This window comes from Alligator mississippiensis, chromosome 14 (genome assembly GCF_030867095.1).
Source record: "Alligator mississippiensis isolate rAllMis1 chromosome 14, rAllMis1, whole genome shotgun sequence".
Classification (NCBI taxonomy): Eukaryota; Metazoa; Chordata; order Crocodylia; family Alligatoridae; genus Alligator; species Alligator mississippiensis.
In genome coordinates, this window is record NC_081837.1 from 35,985,583 (window position 1) to 36,013,082 (window position 27,500).

A 27,500-nucleotide genomic window follows, 5' to 3' on the forward strand; every position below is an offset into this window, starting at 1 on the left:
TGCCTGCTCCTTAAGGGCAGAAACTGCCTAGAGAGAGGGCCCTAGGAGCCAGGTAGAAACCCCACAGGTGCAGGTTGCTGTGGGAGAAGGCTAAGGAAGGAATTAGCTGGCACCTGCACCCAATCAGCTGACCGGAAGGAGCCAGGGCCCTGGGCACATATAAGCCCCAGGGCTGAGCTTGGAGGGGGTCAGTTCTCTGGCAGCAGCTAAGGGGGAAGGCGTGCTCCTAGAAGAAGCTACTTGGTGATGCTTGACTGCTCCTTCTGCTGCTGGTAGGATTAAGGGGCTGTAGGAGCTCATAAGTGCTGGTGGGGAGGAGGCCCATTCAACTGAGAGTGTAACTTGCCTTCTTAAAAGGGATAGAGTGTGAACCCAATGTTATTGTTGTGTTGTAGCCCGGGGGCTTGTGGTGTTACTTTAACTAGTGGACTGGGCTGAGGCTATTGGGAAGGAAGAGGCCTCATTGGGGCACACTACAGTGTGGACAGCCCAGCACCAGAGAGTGCTCGGAGATGGGAGGCCAAGCTAGATGGAGGCCTCAAAAAGGGACAATGTTTAATTGCTACCTGCAAGGCATAGGCCTTGGTAAAGGGGAGGCCTTCATAGGTTTTTAGGGTCAGGAGGGACCTATTGGATCATTGAGTCTGACCCCCTGTCCTGGGCAGGAAAGAGCACTAGGGTCAGATGACCCCAACCAGGTGTTTTGGAGCCATGTGTCTGGCCCATAAGGCTTGGGGCAGGTATCGTAGGGCACCTCCTGAGTGTGGGACCCAGTCCAACAATCCACACGGTTTATAGGAGTCTGTCAGGCCAGTGACCGAAGAGCAACCCAAGGGCAGCCTCCTGATTCATTTTTTTTAAACCAGCAAGATTAGTACCAGGTGACTAGTAGGTGGCCATAGGGCAGAGTTGGTGTGGTCACAGGCCCTAGGGACATCATGGCCATCCCTAGGGAAGATGTATCATGACTGGTACCAGCGCAGAAGTGGCACCAAGAAGGAATTTTCAACCAAGTCCCTCTTCCATGCAGGATGCCAAGACCCTTCCACCCTCCCATTTAGCACAATGGGAAGAGCAAGCTGGTCATTGCACTCAGATCCAAACTTCTGGGCATAGACCGTTGTGCTAGGTGCTGTACAAACACTGTACCAACCATGGCCCCTACCCAAAGAGCTTACCAGTTCAGTAAAGACTCGGCTGCCCCAGGGTCACAGTGTGGATCCCTCTTTCAGTTCCCACTGTGCTGTGGAAATGCCTCTTGTGCTCACAGCTGTGAGCTAGAAATGGTATTTCTTCACTCGGGCCACTAAACCTTGTGTTACTGTTTGGGGCAGGAAAGGAGTCCTGGCTTTCCTTGCCCTACGACGTATGTTCCTACAGCCACTGTGGTTCACAGACGGGTCTAAGGTTCTGGATTACACACCCACACACACTGCTGGCATAACATGCCATAGTATCTTTTCCCCTCAGACCCAGCAAAAAAGCAAGTAGTTATGAATGTACAGACACTGACCTGCGGTTCATGGAGGAGGGACCAGCCAGCACAGGGAATTTTCAGCAGTTTCACCTGCTTTGAGGAGTATTTTTGTTGCCTGTGCTTGCTCAGAAAAATCTTATTTTGTGAAAAAATCACAATAGATTCGCTTTGTCTTGCAAGGTGGACATGTTTTCCCTCTCCTCTTTCCCCCCCCCCCCCCCCCCCCCCAAACTGGTCTCTCCTGCCCAGATCCATTAATGGGCTAATGACTTACTTAAAATTCTTTGAGCAGCTGAATATCACTTATCCACAGTGATGCATCCTGATGCACACCACTGTCACTGAGCCCTGATGGCTTCCCTTACCAACACAGCCCTTCAGTGAGCTCCTGTAATTGCCCTTGTATCTGGCTGTTCAAAACCAGCTGTCTTTCCTTGTCTCCCCTGCCAGGAACACTTTCCCCCTATGTTTCACAAATATTTTGTACTAAGCTCCTGGCAATGACAACAGGAAGGTCTAGCTCCCTGAAGTCCAGCCTGGGTATGAGGCCCCTCCAGCATCCTTTTGAGCTACTCCACGCACATTCAACCATCATCTCAGACGGTGGTTAAATCTGCCCGTGCAGCTGTCCAGCATATAGAACAATGATCCAGGGAAGAATTGCAGTCAGCATCACAATGCCACCGGTGCGATTAACCCAGTCCAGGAAACGTGCCCCTGTATACAGCTTCTCCAACAAAGCGGTGAGCATCACATCACAATCAACATTGCTTTGGTTTGGCAACCATCATCCTTCCAGATCATGGTGTGTGTGAGAGGTCACCCAGACCTTCAATGCATATGCCTAGGCAGGAGTTTGGAGAAATGGAGGCTGCCCAGACCTTCCATCTCCCTTTTAAGCCATGGAGACCGAATCCAAAAGCCAGACTGAGTCCAGGTGTTTGGTGCCTCCATAGCTGTAGTTGTATAAGCATCCTGGAATTGAATCCAGGTCTCCTGTGTGACAGACAAGGACCCTATACCACTGAACCACAGGGGACTTCACAATCAATATTAATGTCAGTGAAATGGCCCCAAGGATCTGCTAACCATGGCAAAGGTCCCCCCTTCTCTCCGTGCATTCAGGAGTACTGTGGGGGGAAGGGGAATCAGGATGTGAGCCCCAGGCATTGCCCCATGATACTCTGAGGATCCACTGCACTAGATCGATCTATAACTCCCTGCAGACAGCTCGGCATCAGTCTTGTACAGCAGGACACAGCGGTGTAGAAATGCAGGGCTGAAGGGGACCTTAAGAGGTCGCATCTAGTCCAAGCCTCCCTGCACAAGGCAGGATCGTGCCTGACAAATAACATCCTATTCAAGAATGAGTCTAACCTGCTCTTAAAAATTCACCCAACCTTCTCTCGCAACTACCAGGCACTGTACCTGAAATATCCAAAACACCTGTGCTTAAGGGTGCTGCAGGCCTGTCATAGAAGCATAGAGACATGGAGCTGGAAGGGCCCTCCAGAGGTCACCTAGTCCAATCCACTGCCTGAGGCAGGATCACCCCTATCCAAACCATCTTCATTGAATCCAGTGTGTAACCTCTTAGCAAAACTACCCAGTCGACCCTGACACAGCACGAGGTGCCACACGTAAAGCAGGGGAAGGTAAAAACCCCTGCAGCTCATCCAAAGCCGAGCATGAGGTTAAGTTCCTTCCTGACCCTAACTGCAGCAATTGGTCTGACCTTGAGCAGAGGGGCAAGCCCCTCCAGCAAGGAAACTCCAGGTTTAAGTCCCAGCAGGAGCACTGGCACACCCCAGTCAAAATCCCCAGCCTGGGTGGCAGCCAACACCCAATGGCTCTGAGGAACCTGAAAAAAACCCAACCCGGATGCATGTAGTAGCAGGGAAATGACCATCCTCAGTGAGGAATTTCTAACCCCAAATTGATGATCACCCACCATCTAAAGCCATCCAAGGTGGCCCCTTTGTGCAGCGGGATCACTACCCATTCTGGAGCACGTGGCGCACAGCTCCAGACACACGTGGCTTTCCACCCCTGAACCTTGGGCAACAATTACTGATTGTCCCAGTGTGAACTGATCCTTTTTCCTGGGCACAGAAGCACGGCTCCGCATCGTGCAACTGGCCAGCCCGCGTCTGCTACATCCAGCAATTACCTTGCAGTGTCTGGCTCACATTGCTTCTCCTCGACGTTTTCATTTTCGCTGCTGCAGGACCAGCCGCTGCGGTAATTCCTGAGGTTCCTCAGGTACAGAAGAGTCAAGTGTCCTTCCTTCAGAAGCCCTGCTGACCTGTTGGATGTCCATACTTCTGCCAGCAAAACAGCGGAGAGATTAAAACCTGGCCCTCAAATGATCAGGTTACGGGCTGCGACGGAGGAACCGTGGGAGTTTTAAAAAGGGATTATGGGCTGGAACGAGGGAACCCCAAACTCCCACAAGGAAAGTGCAGTGCACTGCAAAAGTAGCCCATAAGTTGGGATGCTAGGTGGTGATGTGGGGAATTTGGGGGTATCCCCCCACAGTGCAGCACAGGCTTTCCAGGTACAATCTATGACGGTGAGGACAGCACGCTGGCCATGTGTCCAAGGGGACAGCACTCTAAGGCAACTGCAGCTGCCTGCCAGCCACCAGGAAAACCTTTTCATGCAGACAGGGGCTGAGCCTTACCCTTACGCAGCTATGCCTACATGGCTGAGTAGTGTAGACTTCCCTGAGCTGGCACTGAGTCAGCTAGCTTGGGTTACCAGCAACCCTGCCCCTGTGGCAGCAGGGAGCTCAGCATGAGCTAACTCCCTGAGTGTTTTCCCAAGCTAGACTGCTAGCTTTGAGCTGGCTCAGGGAGTCTTCGCTCCCCTGAAGTCACATCGGCGACTGCAGTGCAGACACACCCCAGGAGACCAGTGTTGTCTCTGTTGCTGGCTATGGCGCTGTGAAGCTCGTTAGTACAGTACTACAGAAGCGGCTGCATAAACCAAATGACTGTCACGTGAGAGAGAATCAGATCATACACCAAGCGCGCCCACCGCGCTGTCTCCGTGCAAGCAATCGGCTCCCATTCTGCAAGCGCGCGGTTGAATTAAACATATAATTACATAGCGTTCGAAAGGCAAAGGCTATTTATTAGCAGGCACAAATGGCCCCATCTGATTCCCACTTAGCTCAGTGGAAACCTTTCCGCTCACTTGAATGGGCACTGGCCAAGGCCCAAAATTATCCAGCATCACATAGAAAAAAACAAACAGGCTGCTAGAGGAAGGGCGGCCCAATGGTTAGAGCAACAGCCTGTGACTCACAAAAACCCGGTTTAATTTCCTGCTTTGCCATCAGCCCCCCCGGTGTCCCTTCCCTCCCCCCCCAGCAAGACCCCCCCCCACGTTTCTATGCCCCAGTTCCCCATCCCCGGAGTGAAGCAGATAGCACTGTCCTATCTCCCGGGAGTGTTGTGAGAGCAGGTCCATTAAAGGTAACGAGGAACTCAGGTACTGTGATAACAGAAGCCATAAGTACAGTGATAAAGAGAGGTGGCATCCAGCCTCCTACCTCTGAGATAACACAGCTCTGTTAACCACTGTGTGGCGTGCCCTCAATATCCAAGCTCAGGCGCTAGTCTACATGAGCTGCTGGCCTCTTCCAAGGTGGCATTTCCTTTCACAGTTGTGTGGCTTTAAACTAAAATAAATGAAGGCGCCTGATGGCTGGAGGGCTTTTGGGTCCTGAAAGCTCGGGAGTGTCTCAGAATCATTTAAAATTAAATTAAAAGAGCTGCTCCTTCTTGGTGCCCTTTCTGCGGGTCAGATCTCACCCGCAGGAGGCTAATTTGGTTAACGAGTTTCCCCAATGAACTGTTGTAGATTATACTCCAGCATCAGAAGACTTGCCAGACTAGCAGGTCACGCTCTTTTGTTTTCTCTGCCCAATTTATATAACACAAACTAATGTGCAATACATTTGCAGGTGGTTTCTCAGACTCCTTTCTCTTCGGGAGATGGCACGGTTCCTTTTCAAGAGGCACCCAGTGTCGGTCTCGGGGGTCTTGGATGTTTCTCTAGATTGACTATTAGGCAGTTTCACAAAAACGCTCTCCAAGAGACAGGGCCCCAGCTGCACAATTGGGATCCAGGTTACAACAACCGCAAGCTGGGAAAGCTCAGGGAAAGCTGAGCTACCTTGTTGCTTCAGCTCATAAGAAAAGCAGGTGCCACCTGCAAAAATTTGCATTTAGATTCCAATCCCACGACAGCCTGAGAGTGATCCGAGCCGGGGCTTTGCGGAAGGAAGTTTCCCAAGGCACTGTGAAACCAATCCAGCAAAGCACTTCAACACCTGCTTAACATCAAGCACGAGGCGAGTCCTACTGAAATCAAGAGGATGACGCACAAGCTTAAAAATAAGAGAGCGCTTAAGTCTTTCCTGGACAAGGGCCCAGATCAATGGCAGAGCCAAGCCCCAAGGGGAGGAGAAGGGTCTTGTCCTTAAAGCACTGGATGGGGTTTGAGGTTCAAATGCTGGCTCTTCCACAGACTGTCCCTCTTACCTTGGGCATCTCTCTCCACCTTAGCGCCCCATGTTGCTTTTTTCCCTCATCCACTTAGATCAAAGTGTTTTCAAGCGGATCCTATGGGAAACCATCTCCCACTCGACGTATGTCCAGAATATGCACCAGAACCTGAAGATCGGCAGGAACTACCAAAATATGGTAATAAATCAGTACGACACAGCTATCCCCATCTCCCAGTGCCTTTGGCACATGTCTGGTGCAGGTGATGTTTCAAAAGCACATCAGCGGATGAGACACAGTCCCGGTCAAGGAGGGAAAGGTTAGGTGAGCGTGTCTCCAGGAGGGGACTGCAGCTGAGGCCTGGCTTTTACAGCCCTCATTTCACATGTCACTGCCTAGTTGTTGCTTCCTTCACGGTAGGAATATTTTACAGGGCTCTGGGTCACAGGACTCTCCTGGAATGCTAAAGCGCTGTCATCAGAAACCCAAATGACTCCTCAAAGAGAGTCATCCATTCCCTGCGCCTCCCGCCTGCTGCCCCTCTGTGCCTGGGAGACAAGAACAACAGCCATAAATAACCGCTGTCAGGTGGTGGCAGATTCAACCTGCACTTAGCCAGAGACAACAAATGGGGAAATAATGTCTAGACCCAGATTTAACCCCTGATGTTCATCCCTCTGGCAGGGAAACAGCACAAGGCCTAGGAACACAGGGACGGCCAGGCTGAATGTGCCCTCCTGGCTCTGTTTTTAAGTGTAGAGATGACTCAAGAAGTGTCTTTTCAGTAACTTGGTGGCACTGCAGTTCCAGCAATGTTTCAGATTGGACATGCAATTTGGGAAACCTTGCCTAGAGTAGATGTGACTCCCCATCAATGCCCCACCTGTCTTTCCCCTGGTAGGATCAAAGGCTCCCGAAAGGAGACGAAGGGAACGACTGAGAGCAGCTCGCTTGTTGAGTTTGCATTGGAGTTTGCTGCCCTGATTTCTCCCCCCATGGCTCCCCTAAAAGAGCCACTCCCGTTCCACGCACTTTGGGCATCCGACCTGCGTCTGTGCAGCTGGCAGCGGCAGGCAGCATCTGTCATGATGGGGCTGGGAGGGGTCTTCAAAGGGAAAAAGATTTGGGAGCTCCTCTTTGCTGTGGCTGTGCAAAAGCTCACTGCAGCGCCCTGGCCTTAGTTCACTGATGGCCACTGAGCTTCCGGAAGCCGGCACAGGTTCTGCCTGAATGAGGAGCACAGGGCTGGGCTAAGTGAGCCATTCCTAGTGCAGGCACCAACCGGCACAGGTCCTGCCCGCATCTGTCAGCTCATGTCCTCCCAGGACTCATTTATCCTAGAGGCTGGTGGCAAACACTTGACACTGCTCTTTGGATCGTCACGTCAAGAGCCAAGCTGCATTTCTTCTGCAAACAGAGGAGCAGGGAACCTGGTCCGGGCAGGCAGCAAACCCCTCTCTGAGTGGGGCAGAGGTGGAGCGAGTCAATTCAGGCCTCCTGGTGGCCTTTCATTACCCGCCGGGCTAATCAGACTTTGAACCTGCTTCGGCAATGAGTTAAAGGTTATTTGGAGACGAAGGAGGGAGGCAGATAATGATGGGCAGAGAGGTAGGCAGAGCCTCCTGGTGCGGGAAGGCCACAGGCTGCCCCACTCCTTACAGGGCATGTCTAATGTTTGGAGAAGGGAAGTGAGAGCCAGGATGCTGGAGTTAGATCCCCTCTTGGACTGTAACTGAGTGGCTAAAACAGTTGTTCTCAGCCTTTACCCACTTGGGGCCACCCTCAGAAATGCCAGCTCTTTGTTTTCACTCATTTTTTTTACTACAAAAAAAACACTAGAGCATGTCTTCTGTTGCAAGGAACTCAGAAAGAGCATAGTAGGGCAGAGAGGTTTTAGCCCCATTAATTTCTATTTGAAACCTCTGGGTTTATCTTGCGGATCGTGTCTGCACACCTAACAGTGCTAACATTGTGAGGCACCCTCAGAAGGGTGTCCAGGCACCCCAGGGTGCTGCAACACCTCAGGGGTCTTTAAGAGAAGGCTGGATAGGCATCTGGCTGGGGTCATCTCACCCCAGCACTCTTCCCTGCCCAGGCAGGAGGTTGGACTTAATGATCTGTTGAGGTCCCTTCCGGCCCTAACTATGAATCTATGAACACCCTGCTTGAGAATCACTGGGCGCACCTACATGTGCATTTACGGCACAGTAAGCGGTTTTTAGGCTGGCATCTACATGTGCAGGTGTTACAGTGCAGTAACGTGTGTGGACTGACCTGGGACTAAAGTTATTCCCAAGTCAGTCCATACACACAGTGTTACAGCGCAGTAAGGCATCTACACGTGCATTACTGCGCAGTAATTAATCGAGCACAAATTTGCTATCTGCATCATGGAGGTAGCAAATTTATGTCCAAGTTGACATAAGTTGCCATAGTTACTGCGCAATACAGACATGCACGTTTAGATACGTGCCCATACCGTGCAGTAATTGTCGGTTACTGCACAATAACCTAAATTACTGAGCAGTAAATGTGCACTTGTAAATGCGCCCACTGAGTTGCAACAAGACTGCTGGGGTCGATTGCTGCTCCCAGCTCTGGGCAGATCACTGGGACCAGAAGCAGAGCTCTTGCTGGCAAGGAGCACAGCCTGAGACACCTCCCGGGGCACATCCCCCCCGCAAGTTCAGGGGGCGTGCGGGGGAGCTGCAGGTTCTTACCTCCTGGAAAGACCAGGCCTGTAATTGCTCTGTCTCTTTCTCCACTGGGGAAAAGAGGGCAGTCGTCCTGACTGATTTCAGAGGGAAGGAACAAGACAGCCACAACAGCACAGGATACAGAGTGCAAACGTCTCTGGGAATGCAGCAGGTCCTGGCCAGGCCTTGCAGGCCCTTGGAAAGCATCTCTCTGCTGACAGCACTAACGACTGCTCTTTAAGCAGAACTAATAAGGCTGCGTCGCGCCCCGGCTCCTTTTCAACTCCGATACGGCTCCCTTCCCTATTAATATTATCAGGTGCTTTATGAAGATAGAGTCTCCTTGCTTTGTGGCTCTAATAACAGTGCTGGCTATACTGGACAAGAGTCAATAATGGTAAGCTGGAGAGCTTATCTGAGGCTTGCTCCCCTGCATACAAATCTAATTTAAAGAACGCCTGGTGTCAGTAAACAGTTTTATTACTGACTATTTATATTGGTTTCCCTTTATCCTCGCAGATCTGATGGTAAATTACCTGCCTGAGTGCTGTTCATTCAGGGGTCCTCATAGTTAACAAACCAGTCACAGGTCCAGCCCTGGTGGAACACATGTATCGATTTCCCCCAAATCAGAGGAGAGGGCTGGGAGGGGATGTGGTGGGTGGTTTTTAAACCAGAGCTGCCAGGGGTAATGAAGTGACTCTCATCTCTGTGTCTGAATGGGGAACGTGGGGTCTGTTGTGCTGGAGCCTCCAGGGGCTGGAAGTGGGAGTGTTTGCAAGGTGCCAGGTGAAGGGCGGATACCCCAGCACCTTCCCCCTTCTCTGCCCTCTTCTTTCCTGGCACGGGGAGACACTGCCCTGCCTTACAAACAGACCCAAAGTCCTGAGCCGGGTGGCAGATATGCCGGTGCCCCCGCCTGCAGCACTGGCTCTGCCCACGACAGGGAGAAGCCCCAGGGGCTGGGGCTGCGTTCCCTTCCCTCTGCCCCCTGCCCTGTGGTGCCCACAGGCCCCTCAAGGCCAAAACCAGGCCTATCGGATGTGCCATTGGCAGCGCCCACCAAATCAGTGGGAGAGGAACCAGGGGGAAAACCCCTAGCCAGGTCCAGGTCATGCCCCCTTTCAGCACAGGAGGCATCTGCCCCCTTGCTCTGAGGGCCACTGACTGGGGGTAGTAAGAGGAAACCAGGGCAGGAGGGAAGCCCGGGGGCCGATAGGGAAGCTTAAAGGTTGAGAGGAAAGCTCGGGGGTTGATCAGGAAGTTTAGGGGTTGATAAAAAAGCTCAGGGGTTGATAGGGAAGCCCGGGGGTCCATAAGGAAGCTTTGGGGTTGATAAGAAAGCATGGGGGTCCATAGGGAAGCCTGGGTTGATAGGAAGGCTTTGGGGTCCATAGGGAAGCTGGGGTCAATAGGGAAGTTTGGGGGTCCATAGGGAAGCTTTGGGGTTGATAAGAAAGCATGGGGGTCCATAGGGAAGCCTGGGTTGATAGGAAAGCTTTGGGGTCCATAGGGAAGCCTGGGTTGATAGGAAAGCTTTGGGGTCCATAGGGAAGCTGGGGTCAATAGGGAAGTTTAGGGGTCCATAGAGAAGCTTCGGGGTTGATAAGAAAGCTCAGGGGTCCATAGAGAAGATTGGGGGGGGGCATAGGGAAGTTTGGGGGTCGATAGGGAAGTTTAGGGGGGTCATAGGGAAGTTTGGGGGGTCGATAGGGAAGCCCGGGGGCGGATAACGGGGGCCCCCAGGAGCGAAGCCGGCCCCCACAGGCCCTGCCGGAGCCGGCGCAGCCCCGGGGCAGCAGCAGCAGGAGGGGCAGGGTCCGGGCTGGCGGCAGGGGCGGGGGGAGCTGCCCCCCCCCCCGGTCCCCGCGCCGCTCCGGCCCCGCCAGGGGGCGGCCTCCCCCGGTCGGGGCGGGTTCGAGTCCCGCCCGGTGCCGCGCGGCAGCGCCGACAGGTAGCGGCGCGGGAGGGGCCGGGGCTCATGCCCGCCCGGGGCGGCGGCGGCGGCGGGGGCGGCGGCGGGGCTGGGCCGGGCCCCCCCCGGAGGAGGCGGCGGCGGCGGCGGCGGCGGCGCGGACATGCCCGGCGCGGGGCGGTAGAGGCGGGCGGTGCGCGGCGCGGCCCCGGCCCCTGCCCCCGCCGCAGCGCGCAGGATGCCGGCCGGCTGGAGGGAGCTGTCGGCCGGCGGCGGGGCCACGCTGTGCTGCCTGCTCTGCTTCTGGCTCCTCTACTCGCAGCCGCCCAAGGAAGGTAGGTGCCCGGCGGCGGCGGCGGCTGGCGCGAGCGCGGCCCGGGGGCGCCCCCCCCCTCCCCGTGCCTCAGTTTCCCTCCGTCTCGCGGGGACGCTGGCTCCGCGCCCCTCCGTCTCGCGGGGAAACTAAGGCACGGGGGCTGTTGTAGCGGGCCAAGCGCGGGTGCCATCCTGGCGAGGGGTTGGAGGAGCGGGTGGTCCCCGGTGGGAAGGGGAAGGGGAAGGGGGGGCAGGACCACTAAAAATGCCCGGGACAAGCCCCCCGCTCCTGCCAGGGGCCGGGGGTTCGTGGGCGCCGCGGCGTGTCCCAGGGGCTGGCCGCAGGAGGCGTGGGAAGGGGCTGCGGGAGCTGGAGCCGTGCTCTCCCGTCTCCTTGGCGCCCGACCCTGCCTCATGCAGCCCTGCTCCTTCTTTATCCCCGAAATGAAATTCCCTCCCAGCGCCGCCGATCACACTTGTGCGTGTGTCCTGCCACGGCTGAGATTGGGGAGGTCGCACGTGACCCAAGGACGGACGGCAGGACCTGCCGGCGGGTGCCCGGGCCCCTTGCGGAGGGTGCCCCGAGGTGCTGCGGCCAGGGCCCGGCCCTGCGAGGTGGGGTCGGTCTCTTGGCACCTTGGCGCAGGGGGCCGAGCGGTCCAGCCCGCCGCATCATTTGATTTCCCCCCTCCACTTCCTTGCTTCTCATCTGCCAGATGATTAACGGGGCTGCAGGACCCTGCAGAATCGTCCCTTCCCCCGCGCGCACCCCCCGAAATCTGCAGTCTTGCCCGTGGCGACGCTGCGTTGGGACGGTGGGAGCCCAGGCTGGTTCTCCCTCCCACCCAAAGGCTGCGTTCGCAAAGGAGGCCGGGAGAGGAGCCCTGCAGCTCCGTGTGGATCCATAAATAATGCCACAATTACCAACTGTAACTAAACATTTATGCAATCATTCAAATGATGCAGCATTACTCAGCCACGCGGGAGACACAAGTTCAAGCCTGGCCTCCGGCACAGGAGAGACTAGGCCTGGCAGAGGTCTCCGCTGGCAGAGCCCTGGGGTGCAAGAGTCCTTGCTGTGCAGCACCCCCTGCTGGGCAAACTGGTCAAGCAGCCGGGAGCCCCTTGCCAGCCATGGGTGCTAGAGGAAAGGTGCAACTCCATGATGGGGACACCCCAGCTGACTGCCTGGAGCTGACTCCAGTCCAGCTAGTGCACGGAGGGGAGCCCAGTCTGAGGCAGCATGAGCTTATGAATCAAGCCAGCAAGCCCTAAACACTCATCTCTGCCCCAAACCTGATGTATCCCCAGGCCAAAATCCTGTTTTCGCTTCTTCTGGTGAGAATCGGGAGTCAGCAGAGTCGCTCTGGATTTGTGCCGGCGCTACTCGGGCCCTCTGTGAATGTGAACCCCAGACCGTGCGAGAGTAAGAGCAGGGAGGATTCAACGGTCACACCGTTGTGTGCAACAAATGCTAAGGATTGTGATGTGGCTGGGTAGAGACGGGGTTTGTGTGCGCGGGTATGTAAGAGGGTGAGTGTGTGTGTGCGTGCATGTGTCTTAGTGACGGGAGGAGGAGGGGGAGTGGGAACATAAATACTTGGATGGACTCCAAGATTTTGATTTCAAAACACAAATGATTTGGGCAGCATTGTGCCCTTTTCCCCTGGCAGAACGTCCCAAGGATTTCATGGGGGGGCTCTGATTTTTAAATCGGTGGCCTACTCTTGCCCTTTATCTCTCTGGCTAACTTGATGGCAGTGATGAAAACCCTAATGTTTCCAGCGCGGCCCCTCTGCCGTGCTGGAGATCCTGCAGTGGCTCTGAGCAGCATGGGATAAAACACTCGGGACAGTTCTCTAGCACTGCTTGTTAGGTGCAGAGGTTTTTAAAAGGGTTTTTGTCTGTAGCCAAAGTAGGGGCTTTCTGAGCTGTATGGTGTCCAAGGACTTTGCAATAGGTGGCATTTAAAAATCTTACGTGGATGTTACTGGCGCTGTGTACGTGAGCTGGGGGAGTGGGGGACGGATGCTTTGAGCGGATCCCTGAGACTCACAGAGACTCAGTGACTTCCAGGCTGCCTTACAAACTAAGCTGTGATCCCAGCTAAGTCGATGGCAAGACTCCCACTGGCTTTCTCACAGCCAGGACCACTGAGGGCCAAGCTGTTCCAGTACCTTTGGGCAAGGACTCTGGCTGTAGCCAGCAAACAGCAGTACTTCCAAAGCTACCCACCAACAGGAAAACTATCTGTTCCTGGTATGAAACTCATGCAACCTCCCAGTCATTTGGCCAGCTCCCCTGAGATAGAAGGAAGGACCTTCAGAATTAGTGAATTCACAGAAAAATGAAAGTTTTAGGAGGGGACAAAAATTGTTCCTGGTTGTTGGTAAGAGTCAGTGAAGTCTTGACTGAAGAGAAGAGGGGGCATCCTGCCTCAGGTAGGGGGTTGAATTAAATGACCTCTAGAGGTCCCTACCTCTCTTTGATTTGATCATTTTTAAAGGTTGAAACCATTCATTGCAACATTTCCTAAACCAGGGGTAGCCAACCTGCAGCATGTGTGCAACAAGTGGCATGGGCAGCATCTGTGCGTGGCACGCAGCTGTCTGGGGAGGGGACTGGCAGATCTGGGAGGGAGCAGAAAGCAGAGCAGCGGATCAGGCAGAGGAAGGGGATTAGAGTGGCATTTGGGGAGGGTACGGGGGCTAATTTTTGGCATGACTGAAAATCCCAAAGGTTCCTGGCTGGAGGGTTTTGCCCCTCTGCTCAGGGTCAGACTAACTGGACGTTTGGGACCAAGAAGACTTTTCTCCCATGGTCAGATCGACCTGGCCTGTGTGTGTGCTTGGGGGCAGGGGGGTTGCCTTCCTTGGTAGTGGGGGCATGGTCCAAAAGTTCCTTGTATCTCTTGAGCATCTTTTAACGAACTGCTTCCTGCCCTTGCAGTGGCTGGGTATTGACTGTGCCGTTGTCCCCCTGCTTTAGCTGTGGCAGGTTTGGGTGTTCTTGGTGTTTTGGGGCATTGTGTCTGGTGGAGGCAGAGGGTTGTTTGTGCAGTTTTAAGAATTGGTGAGCCAAACACTTGTCTGAGATGGCTTAGATAGCGACAATCCTGCCTTGAGCAGCGGGTTGGACTGGATGACCTCCTGAGGTCCCTTCCAGCCCTAATTTTTATGATTCTATGAATGTTTTATAAGTTTGCCAGCAATGAGAGAGTAAGGGAGCACTGATGATGAGTCCTATGGGTCCCGGGGCTGTCACTTTGGAACACCCTGGGGACACCTTCTTGGTGTAAATCAGTACATTGCATTTTCCTGTCTCCCCCCCCCATCTCTCCCCACCCCCACGTGGCACTTTTCCCTGTCTAACAAAGCCTGATCTAAAAAATTTCTCACTCATGTCAACCGAGGATAGAGGAGGAGGAGAAAGCTCCCGCCTCTTCCATGTTACTCACTGCGGATTGCAATGGGCTGATTGAGAAGGGAGATAGAAACACGGGCCAACAGAGCGAGGGATGTGCAAGCAATGTGTGTTTTAAACCTAGGAACACATGGAGTGTCAAACACCTAATTAATGACAGGGTAATGTGAGTGATTACAGCATGTTCAGATATTGGCGGTAGGGGCAGGGGTTTGATGGCACCTACATACAGGCAGGAGGCATTTGGGGAGCATTAACAAGGCTGTCTTTGACATGCAGCCAGAGCCCTGCACTGCCCTGCACCTTGCCTTCCCCTTGGAGGAGCAGAGACTTTTCCTCCTTCAGTGGCCGGGGTGGATGTCTGAGCCCACTGGACTCCCTTCCAGTTTGCCCTAGGCTCTGACGGGGCCAAGACTCCTTCCCAGGCCTTTCCCAGCTCTGGTTGCTGCTCACACACGGCTCCCAGGCCTTGACAGAAGGCTGGGGCTCCATCCAGCCCACAGCAGCAGCAGTGACCTCAGTCACGTGTGGAACGGGAGGCGGCCGTGGCATGGGTTGCAAGCTGGAGCCAACTTGGCTTCCTCTGTGCTTGAGAAACGGGCGGTGGAGGGGACAAAACTAGAGAAACTGGGAGTAAACAGGGCTTGAACAGGGCCCCAGGTAACTCAGTTCTAGGCTAGTTTTGCTGATGAGAGCGGCTGGAGTCGGACCGTGTTTGCAAAGCACTTTCTGTCTGGTTACCCAGACATGACACTGGCTCCCCAGTGTTTCCTACCTGAGATCCCTGTGCTGGTCAGCCATAAGGGCAGGGCAGGTTGTTCCTACTAATGCCTGTACAGCTGGTTTCAACCCCCTCCTGATGAGACCCTCTGACTAAGTGCTGCTAGATTTGCAAGGCCTTTTGGATAGGGGCTGCCTCTTCCAGGAAGGGCCTGAGCGCAGCTTGAGGAGATCAGTAAAGCCTCCCTCTCTTACCCCAGTACCTCCTCACTATCCCCAGTGGCCTCACACCTGCTTCATGCCCCTCTGAGCACATCTGCATACACAGCTGGTGCAGAATGGAGGCACTCTATGTAGCTGTCAAGGAACCAGCTCAGGTAGGTGCAGGACACAGGCCAGCAGAGCCTATTTTCTCTGCTGAGACACCAAGACAAACTAGGGGGAGCCCACACTGCTGTGGCAAGGCTGCTTCTGGTGCCCAGCTGACTGGGTCCGTGCCTGCTCAGGCATCCTGACAGTGCCCTGTATTGCATGGTACAGACAATGAGCAAGACCAGGCCCAGGCAGGTTTCAGGACTGCAGGGACACCAGACCAACAAAGCACCCCAGCCCCCAATTCCTGGTTCCCCCACGAGGCTGCGTGTCAGAGCTGTGGCTGAAGAGGCGGTGGTTATGGTCCCAGATCAATACCAAAAAATACTGAGGATAAATACCTGTAAAGACTTGATGCAGCGGCAATGCAGGACCAAATAAGTATGAAAGATTTAAGGATCAGAAAAGTTCTGAAAGCTCAGAAGTGCTTTGTCTTCCCTGTCCTGCAAGTCAAGAGCCCCATCCTTTAACGGGCTGAGCACCTGACTCCTGCTCACTTCAGCAGGGGTGGGAGATGCTCAGGGCTTGGCTGGGTCAGGCCCAGATAGCTCAGGTTTATTACCGGAAAGTTAAACCTACTTAGAGCAAAGTGTTTTCTTTGTTCTTTATTTAATGGCTTCCCACTGAGTCTGAGCTACCAAGTCTGGCTTTGAGGGGTCTGGAGTTCAGCCCCAGCTGCTTGATGTCTTATGCTTTGCTGGCATTGGCTGGATTGGCCCAGGTCGAAAGCCCATAATCACCACCTTAGGATTCAAGCTTAGCTCCTGCTTTTTACACACACCCCAACAGCACTCAGAGAACACAGGCTTCCAATTTAAGCCCATTTCCAGCTCTCAGGTACTTATGTGTCTCACGTCCCCAGGATGGCAGAGCACTTCACAACCTAGTGTCATACAGAGCCTTCAAACACTGTGGCTATTATTCCCATTTCACAGATGTGCAGAGAAACTTTCTGACTTTCCCAAGGAGCCTTTGTAGGAATAGGGAATCGAAATGTAGCTGCTTGAGTCCTGGCCAGAGCCCTAACCACTGCGCCGGCCTTCCTCTTCCCACTCAGTGTTCCAGGGTTGAAACCGTCAACCACAAAACCCAACAATCTCCAGGCTTGGGCAGTAATTAATCACCACCCAAGCCAAATGGTATAAAGCAGCACGTTCTCAGGCAAGCCAGAGCTAGCCAAAACCACTCAAATAGGCTCATGTCTCCTTACTCCGATAACAAACAGCTTACTCTAGGAGACGGAGCCATAGATTGAATTTGTGTTACTTCCCCATAAATAGGGAGAGACTGCCAAAGGCTCCCGTACGAGTCCCAACGATCTTGTGTTTTCATCGTATTTGCAGTGTTTATTGATAAATAAGAGAGGAAGGAGCCGCTAGCAGGGGGAATGAGCAGATGGCTGACGTTCGAGCTGGCTTGAAGACGCAGATTTCCGAACGATAGAGGGGCAACGATTGCAGACCATGTTTGCAAGGGGCTGTTGGTTATTGGAGGAATCCCCCGTCTTGTTTAAAAACTCCTGCCACATTCCCGTGTTCATAACCTGCCTGTGGTTTTAAAGGGAACAGGCTTCCTACCCCTGTTTCAGTAACAACACCTTAGCTTGTGAAAGCTGAATGAACCACGTGAACTCTACTGGATACAAGAGGCCGCTGTGTGCATCTCTCAAAGCATCTCTCTCTGACCCCCTCCTCTCATAAGTGTGGTAATTCCACTGCCATCTGCAGAGCTCCGTCAGCATAAATGAGAACGGGGAAGAAGCAAGCCCGATCTATGTACACTAGATATGTGGGCTCTGAGAGCGTTGCTTGGTGGGTTTTTGGATCAAGCCCTCTATGGGATGAGAATCTGGCCCCAGGTTTGTGGTTTCTAGGGACCTGCTTCTCTTCTGTCTTGCACCTGTTCAGACGAGGAAGACTCGGTTGAAGGGCTAGGGCTACACCAAGTCAAAGCAGAGGGGAGAGGGGAAACAAAGCCCTGGGGAGAGGAAATGTTAGTGTCTCCTATTCTTCCCAGCCCCCAGAACAGGCCACAAGAGCCTAGAGCATGGCTGTAAGGGGCCGGGTAAGAGCCGAGGGGTTCAGCTGAGGCAGCCTAATGCAGTTTTCCACTGGCTTCCCAAGCACCATGTGCTTGCGCTGTATTGCCTTGACCTGGCTCAATCTGAGTCTTTAAAAGCACGGTCCTGCGTGGGTGACGAGGAGAAGCCAGCTCCAGGCTCTCTGAACGCAACCAGGAAGCCTGTGTCTCTTCTCCAACACCCCTCTTGGGTGGGGGCTTTGCTCCTGCCTGCTTTACAGATGGCAGCACGGAGCTAAGGCTGGCTCTGGCTACAGCAGCCTCCTCAGAGCAGACAGGCCGGCCTTGCCCTGCTCGACTCTGCATTGCTTGTCTTCTACCCGTTAGCTGCAGCAGCTTAGGATATGGGATTAGCACATGTTGGGATGTGCTGGCTTGGCCGTCCCATGTTCTCGGGCTGCCCCTGGGCAGTTGCACAAATGGACCACAGGAGAGCTGTTGAGCAGGACCTGCATGGTACAGAAGTCATGCTACGGTGTCAGCCACTCCAAGACACAAGAGGGGACTGAAGTGAAGCATTTGGCACAGAGAGGACCGGGGAATTAGTCGGTGGGGGACTAAGCAGGAGCAGTGCCTGAATATGGACTGCAGGTCTGGACCTAGGAGGAGTTTAGATTTCTTTTAATGAGCTGCAGCCAGTGGGGGATGCAGGGTGTGAGACCTACGGGACATCAGGCTCTAGAGGTCTCTGGCTGAGACAAGAAACTGAAGCACCCAAGCAAGTGGCGTCTTTATCGTAGGCAAGTTACCCAGGGACTTACAGCCACGTCAGTAGTAGAGCTGGCCAGAGAACCCAGGAATCCTGATTTCCAGCATCCTGGTCTCAGTACCCATCTGCACCAGAATACACTGATCTGTCTGCCAATGGCCTGTGTCTCTCTGCAGGGAAGGAGCTGGAGGTGGGCATGTGTGAGATCACAGCGCTGGACAGGGACCTCAGCCACCCCAGGAGGATGATTGCCAGGCAGACAGCGCGGTGCGCGTGCAGGAGGGGCCAAGTGGCTGGCACGACCAGGGCAAAACCAGCCTGTGTGGATGGTAAGAGAGCACCAGGCCTTCCCAGACTCCCTGCACTGACTGCTCCAGAAAGCTGGGAGCCAGGGTCACCTGATAGCAGCAAAACCCCAAGACCAAGGGTGACCTTCATTCACCGTAGTCAATGAGAGCTTTGCCACCATTGGCTTGAAAGGCTCCCAGCAGATATACGCTAACACATAGGCAGGGCCAGCTGGGGCTTCTGGGTTCTCACTGACAGCCAGGGTTGTCACAGATGTCGTGGCAGAGCTACTTTACAGATGAAGCCGCCACAGAGCTCAGATGCTTCAAGATTACAGGCCTCTCCCATGAGGGTGAAAGGAGAATCCCAAGAGCTGCTAGCAGTACAGGGCTCATGACACACAGGCAAGTAGTTCTACTTCTGTCCAGCAGAGGGTAGCAGTGACCCATCCAACCTGGCTGGCTCATCGTTACCCTGTTAAAAGACACTTGGTCAGGCAAAGCCCAGCATTCGGGGCTATTGGCAGAGCAGTGTGGGGCATGGGCACAAGGAGAGTATTGCTGCCTCTCCCCAACCTGTCTCCAGGTCCACTGAGGGAGGAGGAATGAGGTGTAGGAGCAAGACATGCTCCAGGTTCATCCCCTCCCCCCCAAGCCCTCAAAAACCCTCTTCTCCTGGGGAGAAGCCACACTGTGGCTGGATGAGGTGTGTGGCCCTGAAGCAGTGTGGCTGCCTCGTGGCGACTTGACTATTACAGGCCACGTTCTGCTCCTAAGTATGCAGCTGTAACCTGCCTGTCGCCACAGGGATTATAGTGCACTAGGTCCTCCAAGGCCAGACTCTCCAGGCGTCTGCGTGGGGCACCGAGTTGTTCGGCAAACCCATCCAGAGTGAGGACCTGGGTGCTGCTGGGCACCACAAAAACTCAGGGTCTCACCGGGACCAGAATTCATGAAGCTGCCCCTGATGGCAGGTGTTGGAAGAGCTGCCACAAGCTCCTGGTGCAGCCTGACTCTACAAGGGGGCTCCCCTCCTGTCCAAGACAGCTGGGCGGCAGGGAGGGAGGAGGCCAGCTCTTCTCTGAAAGCAAACCAGGAGCCCCCCGAGCACCTGGTGCTTGTGGGAAGCCATGCAGAGCCCCTGCTGTGTGGGCATGTGTTATACCATGTTGCTACGTGCTGTGACTTGCAGAAGCAACGTGCAGCCCCTGGCGTGGGCGGGACATGTTGTCTCGTGATGCTGCGTGTGGCAAACATGTCCCTCACCAGTGGGCACGTGTTGGTGTGTGTGGAGAGGGTGGGAGGGGGGTGAGAGCCCCTGGCCTTCAGGCAGCCGCTAGCTCATGTTAGTAGGTGTTAAAATGGTAGCGACTGCGCAAAACTCTCCCTAATGGTCTCGATTGTGTCTCCTGTTCTCGTGCTCCATCCCCTTCCTGCTTTTCATTTGGCACTTGTTTTCTCTTTTGTTCTCCTCCTTTGTGTATCTCTCCCCTTCTCGCATGCTGTCTTTGGCTTGGCGTTTCTTAATCGTTCCTGCTGTGTTATCTTGGGCTTTTTTTTGCTTCCATCTCTTCCTCCCCACATCCTTCCTTCCATCCCCGCATACACCTATCGCCCTTCCATCCATCTTTCCCTATCCTACCATCTCTCTCGCTCCCTCCTGCTCTGCTCCCTCCCCTGCCCTGCCTGGCAGCTCAGCTCATTGCCAGTAAACAGTGGTGCGGGATGGAGCCCTGCGACGAAGGAGAGCAGTGCACTTTGTTAATCAATCACTCAGGATGGAGCTGCACAAGACGACTGGGCCGAATAAAGACCGTCACCGTGAGTACCTCTCCTCTGGCTGGGCAGGGACAGAAGGGGCAGCCAGCAGTTGCTGTCTCTCAGGAGGTGTCCAGGATGGTTGGACAGGGGGAAGGAAGCAAGCGTGATGGGCAGTGTCTTCCTAGGGTGAGCTGCCACCCTCACCAGGTATTTTGCACCTCCCCGCACCCCCCTTCACTTGGTTACAGGCCATTTTGAGGATTCCCAGTATCACCTCCCCCAACTGTTTGCGGTCAGGCCCCCAAACTTTATCATCTTAAAAAGCATGAGGTACTTTGAAGCAATCACTGTAGTATCAGGGCTCCTGAGAAACACAGAGGAGCCTGCATGGGAGTGAGGCAGATCAGCACCATTATTATCACCCCCTTGGATAAGAGGGGAAACTGAGGCACACGGCTGGGGGTGTGAATTGTTGCATGTCACAGATGTCGTGGCAGAGCCAGGAGCTCCCACCTCTCCTGGCTGCCAGCCCTCATATGTGCCCCTCTCCTGGCATAGAGGTGGGGAGGCTGTGATGCGTGTAGACCTGGCAGGAGCAAGAGTATTTGGGTAGGGTGGTAAGAGGTCTGCAAGAAACAAGGCATTATCAGGACTGCAAGGGACTCAGATTGCTCCATGATCTACAGATTGTGATGAGAGAAATGTCAGGGAGAGAAGCAGACCTGTGGCTAAAGTGAGCATGGAGAGCAGCCGTCACAAAGACCCAGAACGAGGTTCTTCCTTCCCACTTCCCCTGAGAGCACCGGGAGGCAGCTCTGGGCCCTGCCGTCAACAGGAATCAACCTCACTAATAGGATATGCCCGGGGCACCGAGGTACTGCTCGCTTGCAGGACCCCGTCTGCTGGAGCCAAGGGGACTGGGCTCTCCGGAGGCTTTGCAACGCACCTGCTGTGATTCCCTGTAGAGATGGGTTTGAAACAAAGCCTGGGACAGAGTAGCTGAGCCTAAAGGAAGTGCCTGCGGGGCCTGCACCCAGACGCAGCTCTGTCCCATGAGGAGATGTTCACCTCAGGCTGGCTCGGTGCCATGGGATGGTGAGGACTGGGGGGTCTCCCTTTGGAAGGGAGGGTCATGGCATGGCCCTCGACCAGCTCCACTTCACCTCCACCTTCCTGGAAACAGAAAGGCATCACTTCCCTCCCAGGGGTGGTGTAAAAGCTGGGTACCTGCAGCACAGAGAGGAAGGGCAACAGGGGAAATAGGGCACCTGCCCCTGCCCTCTCCTGCCTGTTCAGGGAATCCTTCCTCTTCAGACAGGTCTCAGCCCTTAGCCAGCAGGAGCCTGCAGCCTTGTTAAGCCTATGAAACCAGCATGTGCTATTTCACGGCTGGTGCAATGCAGCCCCTTCCAGCAGGGGTGGTGTAGGGAAGAGGGCACATCAGGCTGTGGGGGAGCTTGTAGGCACTTTGGTTTCTCCCTCCCTCCAAAGGGCACAACCTCACCCCCTTTCAGCATGCAAGGCTTGGAGACGTTCTGCCAATTTGGCCCATTGCAGAAATCGGGGCCACCTGTGCAGCTCTGGGCTGGATCCCTGGATGCTTCCCCCAAAATGGGGGCACCAGGATCAGGCATTGAAGCAGGGACTCGTCTCTCCTCCTTGGCTGGCAGCGCAGAGCGGTTGGAGCCCGGGGGCTGTGACATGGGGAGGGGGAGGAGGAGCCGGCATCCATTCATCTTGTATTCCAAGGCTGCTGAGGTGGAACGGCTCCTGCAGCAGCATTGCCCAAATGAGCCTTCCCATCCAGAAGCAGCTGCCTGGCTTCCCTCTGTGCGCGGCCTGGTAGTCTGTGCTGCAGTCAGCTCAGCAAGTGCATAACAATGAACGGGGAGCTGGATGCTGCTGGCAGGAGCCTCGGAAGTGCATCGGGATATTTTATTAATGTCAGAGACATTAAGACTTGGAAGAGAGTGAATTACGCTCCCCGCAGCACAGGGGAGACAGGCACTGTCAGGCCAGAGCTATTTGTCTCTCAGGAAGGCGGCAACGTGAGTGCTGCTGTCCTGGCCGCTAGCCATGTCAGCATCGTGGAGTTTGTCTCTTGAGGCCCTGGGGGACCCGTGCCCTGCTGCATGGGGAGCAATTATAACTGGAGGAAGCCCGTGCAGAAACATGCGTCTCCAGCTGCTTCAGAGCAAAGTACACGCATGGCGCAGGCTACCGGAGGTGGGGGCATGGGGAAGTACCTCGCCAGTGGAGCTCCCAGAAGTGATCAGTGCAGGAGACCAGCCATCCAGAGTCCTGTCTCCAACAGGGGTTGACACCAGCTATAGCAGAGGAAGGAGTCAGACCCCCAGCACTAGGCAGGTGTGGGATAATCTGTCTCCACTGCACCCTCTTCTTGATCCCTAACAGAGCTGTGATACCCCTGAAGCATGAGGCTCCACAGCCCTTTCGAATGACTCTGGATAACCACTCCATCCATCTCTGTCGTTCTCCTGGCCTCGGCAATGTCCTGTGGCAGGGAGTTCCACGTCTAGGGATGCAGGAAGGTACTATTTTAGTGGCAGTATCAAGGCTGCACCCAGTGGAGCTCTCTGGAGTGGTCAGGATAGAGATGACCTTCTATCTGCAATGCCAGGCTCTGTCCACAGGACTAGGGCCCAGGGCTCTAAGAGACAAGAGCTCTAGCAACCTGTATTCCCAGCTTCCCAGCGCTCCGGCTCCTGGTCTGATCCCACCTCTGTACATGTCTTGTCTGAAAACCTGGTGCACAGCATAAGCAAATGCTGCCCTTGCTGTGGGGAAGGCGCTCCCCACTGCTGCTGAGCACTGCAGCCGAGAGCAAGCCACTTCCAGGCTGTTAGGGAAGATGAATACGCCCCGGGCTGCAGGGAGCAAGGACCAGGGGAGAGGAGAGGTGCATTTGTATTTATCAAACACCCGCTCCGATTTGCCGAATCCTGCCCGATCTGCACGGCCCTGCTTTGCATTAAGTATTCATGTCGCCGGGTCGCCAATGTAGAATACGCACATTCCTGCCGCTGAATCATTTATGTACAATCAGGGGCGACGCAGAATCCTACTCGTGCTTCATCAGGGAGGGACCTCCCCACTGTTTACTCTGATCCATTTGGCTACACAAAGACGTGCCAGCTCGCTCCTGGAGTCTTAAAGGAGCAGCACAGCCTGCTTCTCCATTGCTCTCCTCCCAGCGGTGTGTGGGGGGCGTCTTCTTTGCTGGGATCTGTGAGCCCCTGAATCTTTCAGCAAGCCTGACTGGGTCCCCAGGAACAGAGACTGGGGAAGAAGGTGCCAGGAGGAAAGCAGGCACGCTGGAATCGCACAGCTTCAGGAAGGGGTGCTCAGCCTATCCAGCATGATGAAAAGTCAAGGGATTCCCAAGTGTCTGCCAAGCTTGCCCAAACTGGCACCCATCAGAGCTAGCCTGAAGGAAGTCCTAGATGGGTCCCAGTACAGAGAAAGGTTTCCTAGCATGGAGAGCTTGAAATCCACTGGCTTCATGGTTTGTTTCTTGCTCAGGCATGGGAAGTGTGTGGTGCATTGGCTGGCCCAGTTCATCAAGGACCGATGTCTTATTGGCAAGCAAGCTTCTGCCCCAGCCTGGCCCCAGGTACCCAGAGGTACAACTGCCTCATCGTTCTCAAGTGAAATGGGTTCATTGCTCTCAGTCCAAGGAGGCCGGGCACTAGAACAGCAGCTCAGACTTGAGCGGTCCTGGCAGGGCTGTCTAGGGCCTACACAGAGGGGCCAGGAGTGTCTGGCCTTCTCCTGGAAAGGTTAATGAGGATGAACCCAGTGGGGTTGTTTGGAAATGAAGCAGGGCTCTGTAGGAATTGCACTAAGGCCCCTTCAAATGAACAGAGAATGGGGGATTTTCTGTGGCTCTTGGAAGCATCCCACCAAAGGGTCCGAATTATGTCAGCATCTAGAGGAGGGCCCCAGAGAGCTGGTAGAAAGGTGATTGTTTCCTATGGGGCCTTTCTGTGGGTCCCCCCCACAAACAGCATCTCTGCTGGGGCATGGGGTCCCGGGAGAGAGCTCACAGCCTGTGTGATCCCCTTCCCCGGCCTAGAGGGGAGCTTTGCTCAGAGAGGAGAAGCCGGAACAAATGGGCTTAGGGTGATAGAAGACGCTGTCTGCCAGCATGCTGCATGTAGAAGGAGCTTAACAGGATAACTCCAAGCTGATTAGACACAGAGTCAGTGTATGTGTGTGGGCACCTCTCCCTCCACCCGCTGTCTTCCTTGACATGCCCTAAAGGCTGAGGCCAGCCTCATTTCTGAGCCACGTCTACCCCCAGCATCTACCAATGCTTGCCATCGCCTTGCATGGCAGGGGAGAGTCCCTGCTGCACCTCTACTCTGCAGGCAGCCAGGCTCCCAGTGGGCAGTGCCTGAGTTTGCCCCCTGTGGTCTCCTTCTCACCCCTCTTTCTCAGTTCTTATTTTTTTCACCCCTTAATCACATACATTGTGGGTTTTGGTCCCTGCCCTCATACAGGCAGGTGGGACCTGCGCCATGGCACTGGGCTGCATTCAGCCTCACCAGTAAGAAAGCCCCTGCTGGGGTAGAGGGGCTGGGCTGGGAAGCCAGGAGGCAGCTGACTGGCCTGGGATTTATAGGTTTCTGTGCTTTGTTCCCCCAGGTCTCCTGACAGCAGCAAGTCACCAGATGCAAGAGCTGTGCCTCCACTCTTGGCTGCCGAGGCAGTCCCCATGCCACCTTCCTGGGGCCAGGGGAGCCCTGACTGTCTGGTATTCACATGGGTCGATCTCCTCGCAGTGGGGCTTTGTCTTGGCTCTGTGGACTGCACCCTGGACCTGGAGCCACCTGGGCAGGGGCCTCACTTCATTGCTGCCAGGACCGTGCAAACAGCTCAAACAAATGGGCCGGATTTGGTTTTATTCCAGGCGCTCCGGAGGGTTTTTAACTGAAATGCAACTTTCTGCAGATCTTTTTTTGTGAATGGAGGGAGCAACCTCTTGGTATCCCCAGGGTCAGAGGTCTGGTGGATATCTTTGCAGTGGCTGGGAATTGCCTGGCTCCCCAAGACATGGAGGAAACCAGCTTGGACAGATGTTTAATCACAGCGGGGGCTGAGAGTCGGAGAGATGCACCTTGAAGAAAACCGTCTCGTTTCCCCCAGTCTCTGGAGTGCAGAGCGTGAGCCATCTCAGAGGGAGTTCCTCTTAAGAGCCGCTGAGGTCCCCTCATCCATGGCTTCCCAGCCTATTCACAGCAGTTTGTACAGAGCAAGAGTCCTGTGGAGTGGGGCAAACCGACTGCCCTCCACTTCTCAGCACGGCATCCCCGGGGGCCGCTGCGCTGAGCGGAGAGAGTGATGATATACGGAAGATGAGCCGATCTGTTTCCATTTGCAGTTTGTCCATCGGCGGCTCCCCGTTTCCCCAGGTGTATTCCACGGCCCCGAACAAGCGCCTGAGTCGTCACTAGAAATAAATCCTCGGCCTGCCATCCATTCCCAGGCAGTCTATCAGTGGGCAGGCAGCGGAAGCTGGAAGCCGAGCCACGTTAATTTGTTTTGACCTGTCATGCTGCCTTGTGTTTGTGCCTGCAGCTGTGGGAGTTGAAGGGGGTCTGTGTCAAGAGTTTGCTGCCCTTGGTGGCTTCCACCAATGTCCCTGCAAAAAAACATGTTCACTAGGAAAGAGTGAGAGTAGAAGGGAGGAAGTATGGTGGAAGCAGGCGGGCTTCCCTGTGTGGAGGACACATGGGTGAGGTGTTCGGCTGGAGGTGGAGGTACCATGGGGACACAGTGTCTGACAGTAGAGTGGGATGCGAGCTGGTGGCTGGGTTCGGAAGGGCTTGTTTGACTCCCAACATGGATGGGACCTCAGCGTTAGAGGAAGGTTTGGGCAACCAGGTGGGGCTCTGCAGAAACACGTTAGGCCTGACTTTGGGGGCTTTGTCTAGAGCAAGCTTTGGAAGGCATTGGCCAGCATGTTAGCCTAGCATAGATAATGCAGTGTGCTTTTAATGCAGGTAACACCAGAAATGTTCAATCCCCAGCACAGAAACACCCTATCTTATATGAAAGGCATGCTGTTTTATCTATGCTGGGCTGTAACCTGTTAGCAAACACCTTCCAAACCCCAGGTTCCTCTAGGCAGGAGGTGCTGAATGTCCACAACCCACCCTGAAGCTAGCAGGCATCGAAGCTGCATAGGACCCCTCAGGATCAAGCCCTTTCTCACTGTCCATCCTGACTTCTCTATACAGCCCTACAGGTAACATCGTGCTTGATGCTGGAGAAGTGAAGGCCCTTGCCCCACAGAGCTCAGAGGCAGGGCTGAGCCAAATCCCTGGTGAGAACCTCACCGAGCTGTGGGAAACTTGTACCATGGGGCATGTGTGTCCTCAGGGTCACTGCCGCATGGAGATCTGTGGTTTGCATCTGGATGCCCATGCCACCAGGCCTTGAAGAAGAGGTGGGAAAAGGGAAGCATTAGCATACGTCACTGGCAGACCAAGGGGACAGCTGGACAGAGAGCAGAGGCAGGCGGAGGGACAAGAAGAGGCTTATGTGGAATCAGGGGTCCCCATGACTCTGTGATGCTGAAGAAGAGTCCCACTGATAAGATCCAGCCTGATCCCTGAGCCACAGCACCCTGTTTCCAAAGCAGTGTGCTTGTCTCTGTGCCCCATTCCCAGAGCAGACAGGCAGCTGCGTGGGGATTTCCCTATAGGGTGCCAGGCTCTGGCTTTGGCGGCAGTGCACAGGGTGACCCAGCAAGACACCGTGCACACCCCATAGAGCCAGCTGCTGCTGAGGGGACCAGCCCCTCCATCACCTTGTAAATATTACCAGGGCTCCCTCTCGCCTCCCGCCCCCTCCCATCTCATCGTGAGTCGGACTCCTGGGTCCAAGGGCCTTTTCCACTGTAAGAAATTTCCAAAAACTTGTAATGTCGACATCGTCAGGAAATAAAATTCTAACTTTATTAATCAAAAGAGGCCCCTCTGGGCAGGTGCTTGTCTCTTTAGTGATTCCCCCAACCCCCATCCCTGCCCTCGGGGCTGCTGGTGTGGGGCAGGGGAGGGTAACTTCCCGGGAGTTCATGTTAACGGTTCAGGAAGCAGCTACAGAACAGACCTGTCTGCAGGAGAGGTTGGAGCAAGGAGCTGCCTGGCCCTGGCCCTGCAAAATCTCTGCTAATGGGGCTTCTGTCCCTCCTCCAACACACCGCA

General features: G+C 54.7%; 1 protein-coding gene across 2 annotated transcripts; it reads left to right on the forward strand.

Moving 5' to 3' along the window:
- Positions 1 to 189: 189 nt before the first annotated feature.
- LOC102573023 (chemokine-like protein TAFA-5) lies at positions 190 to 27,263 on the forward strand. 2 transcript variants are annotated; one of them, XR_009456457.1, is made up of 4 exons: positions 190 to 272; positions 18,397 to 18,549; positions 20,201 to 20,328; positions 24,937 to 27,263. XR_009456457.1 is itself a non-coding variant. In XM_006266215.4 (4 exons), exons 1-4 carry the CDS (start codon positions 10,841 to 10,843, stop codon positions 24,943 to 24,945), a joined length of 387 nt encoding a protein of 128 aa, XP_006266277.1. In that variant the 5' UTR covers positions 10,752 to 10,840; the 3' UTR covers positions 24,946 to 27,263. The 2 variants fall into 2 exon arrangements, 1 of the variants encoding a protein (XP_006266277.1); XM_006266215.4 differs by lacking the exon at positions 190 to 272 and adding an exon at positions 10,752 to 10,937.
- The last annotated feature ends 237 nt before the right edge of the window (positions 27,264 to 27,500 follow it).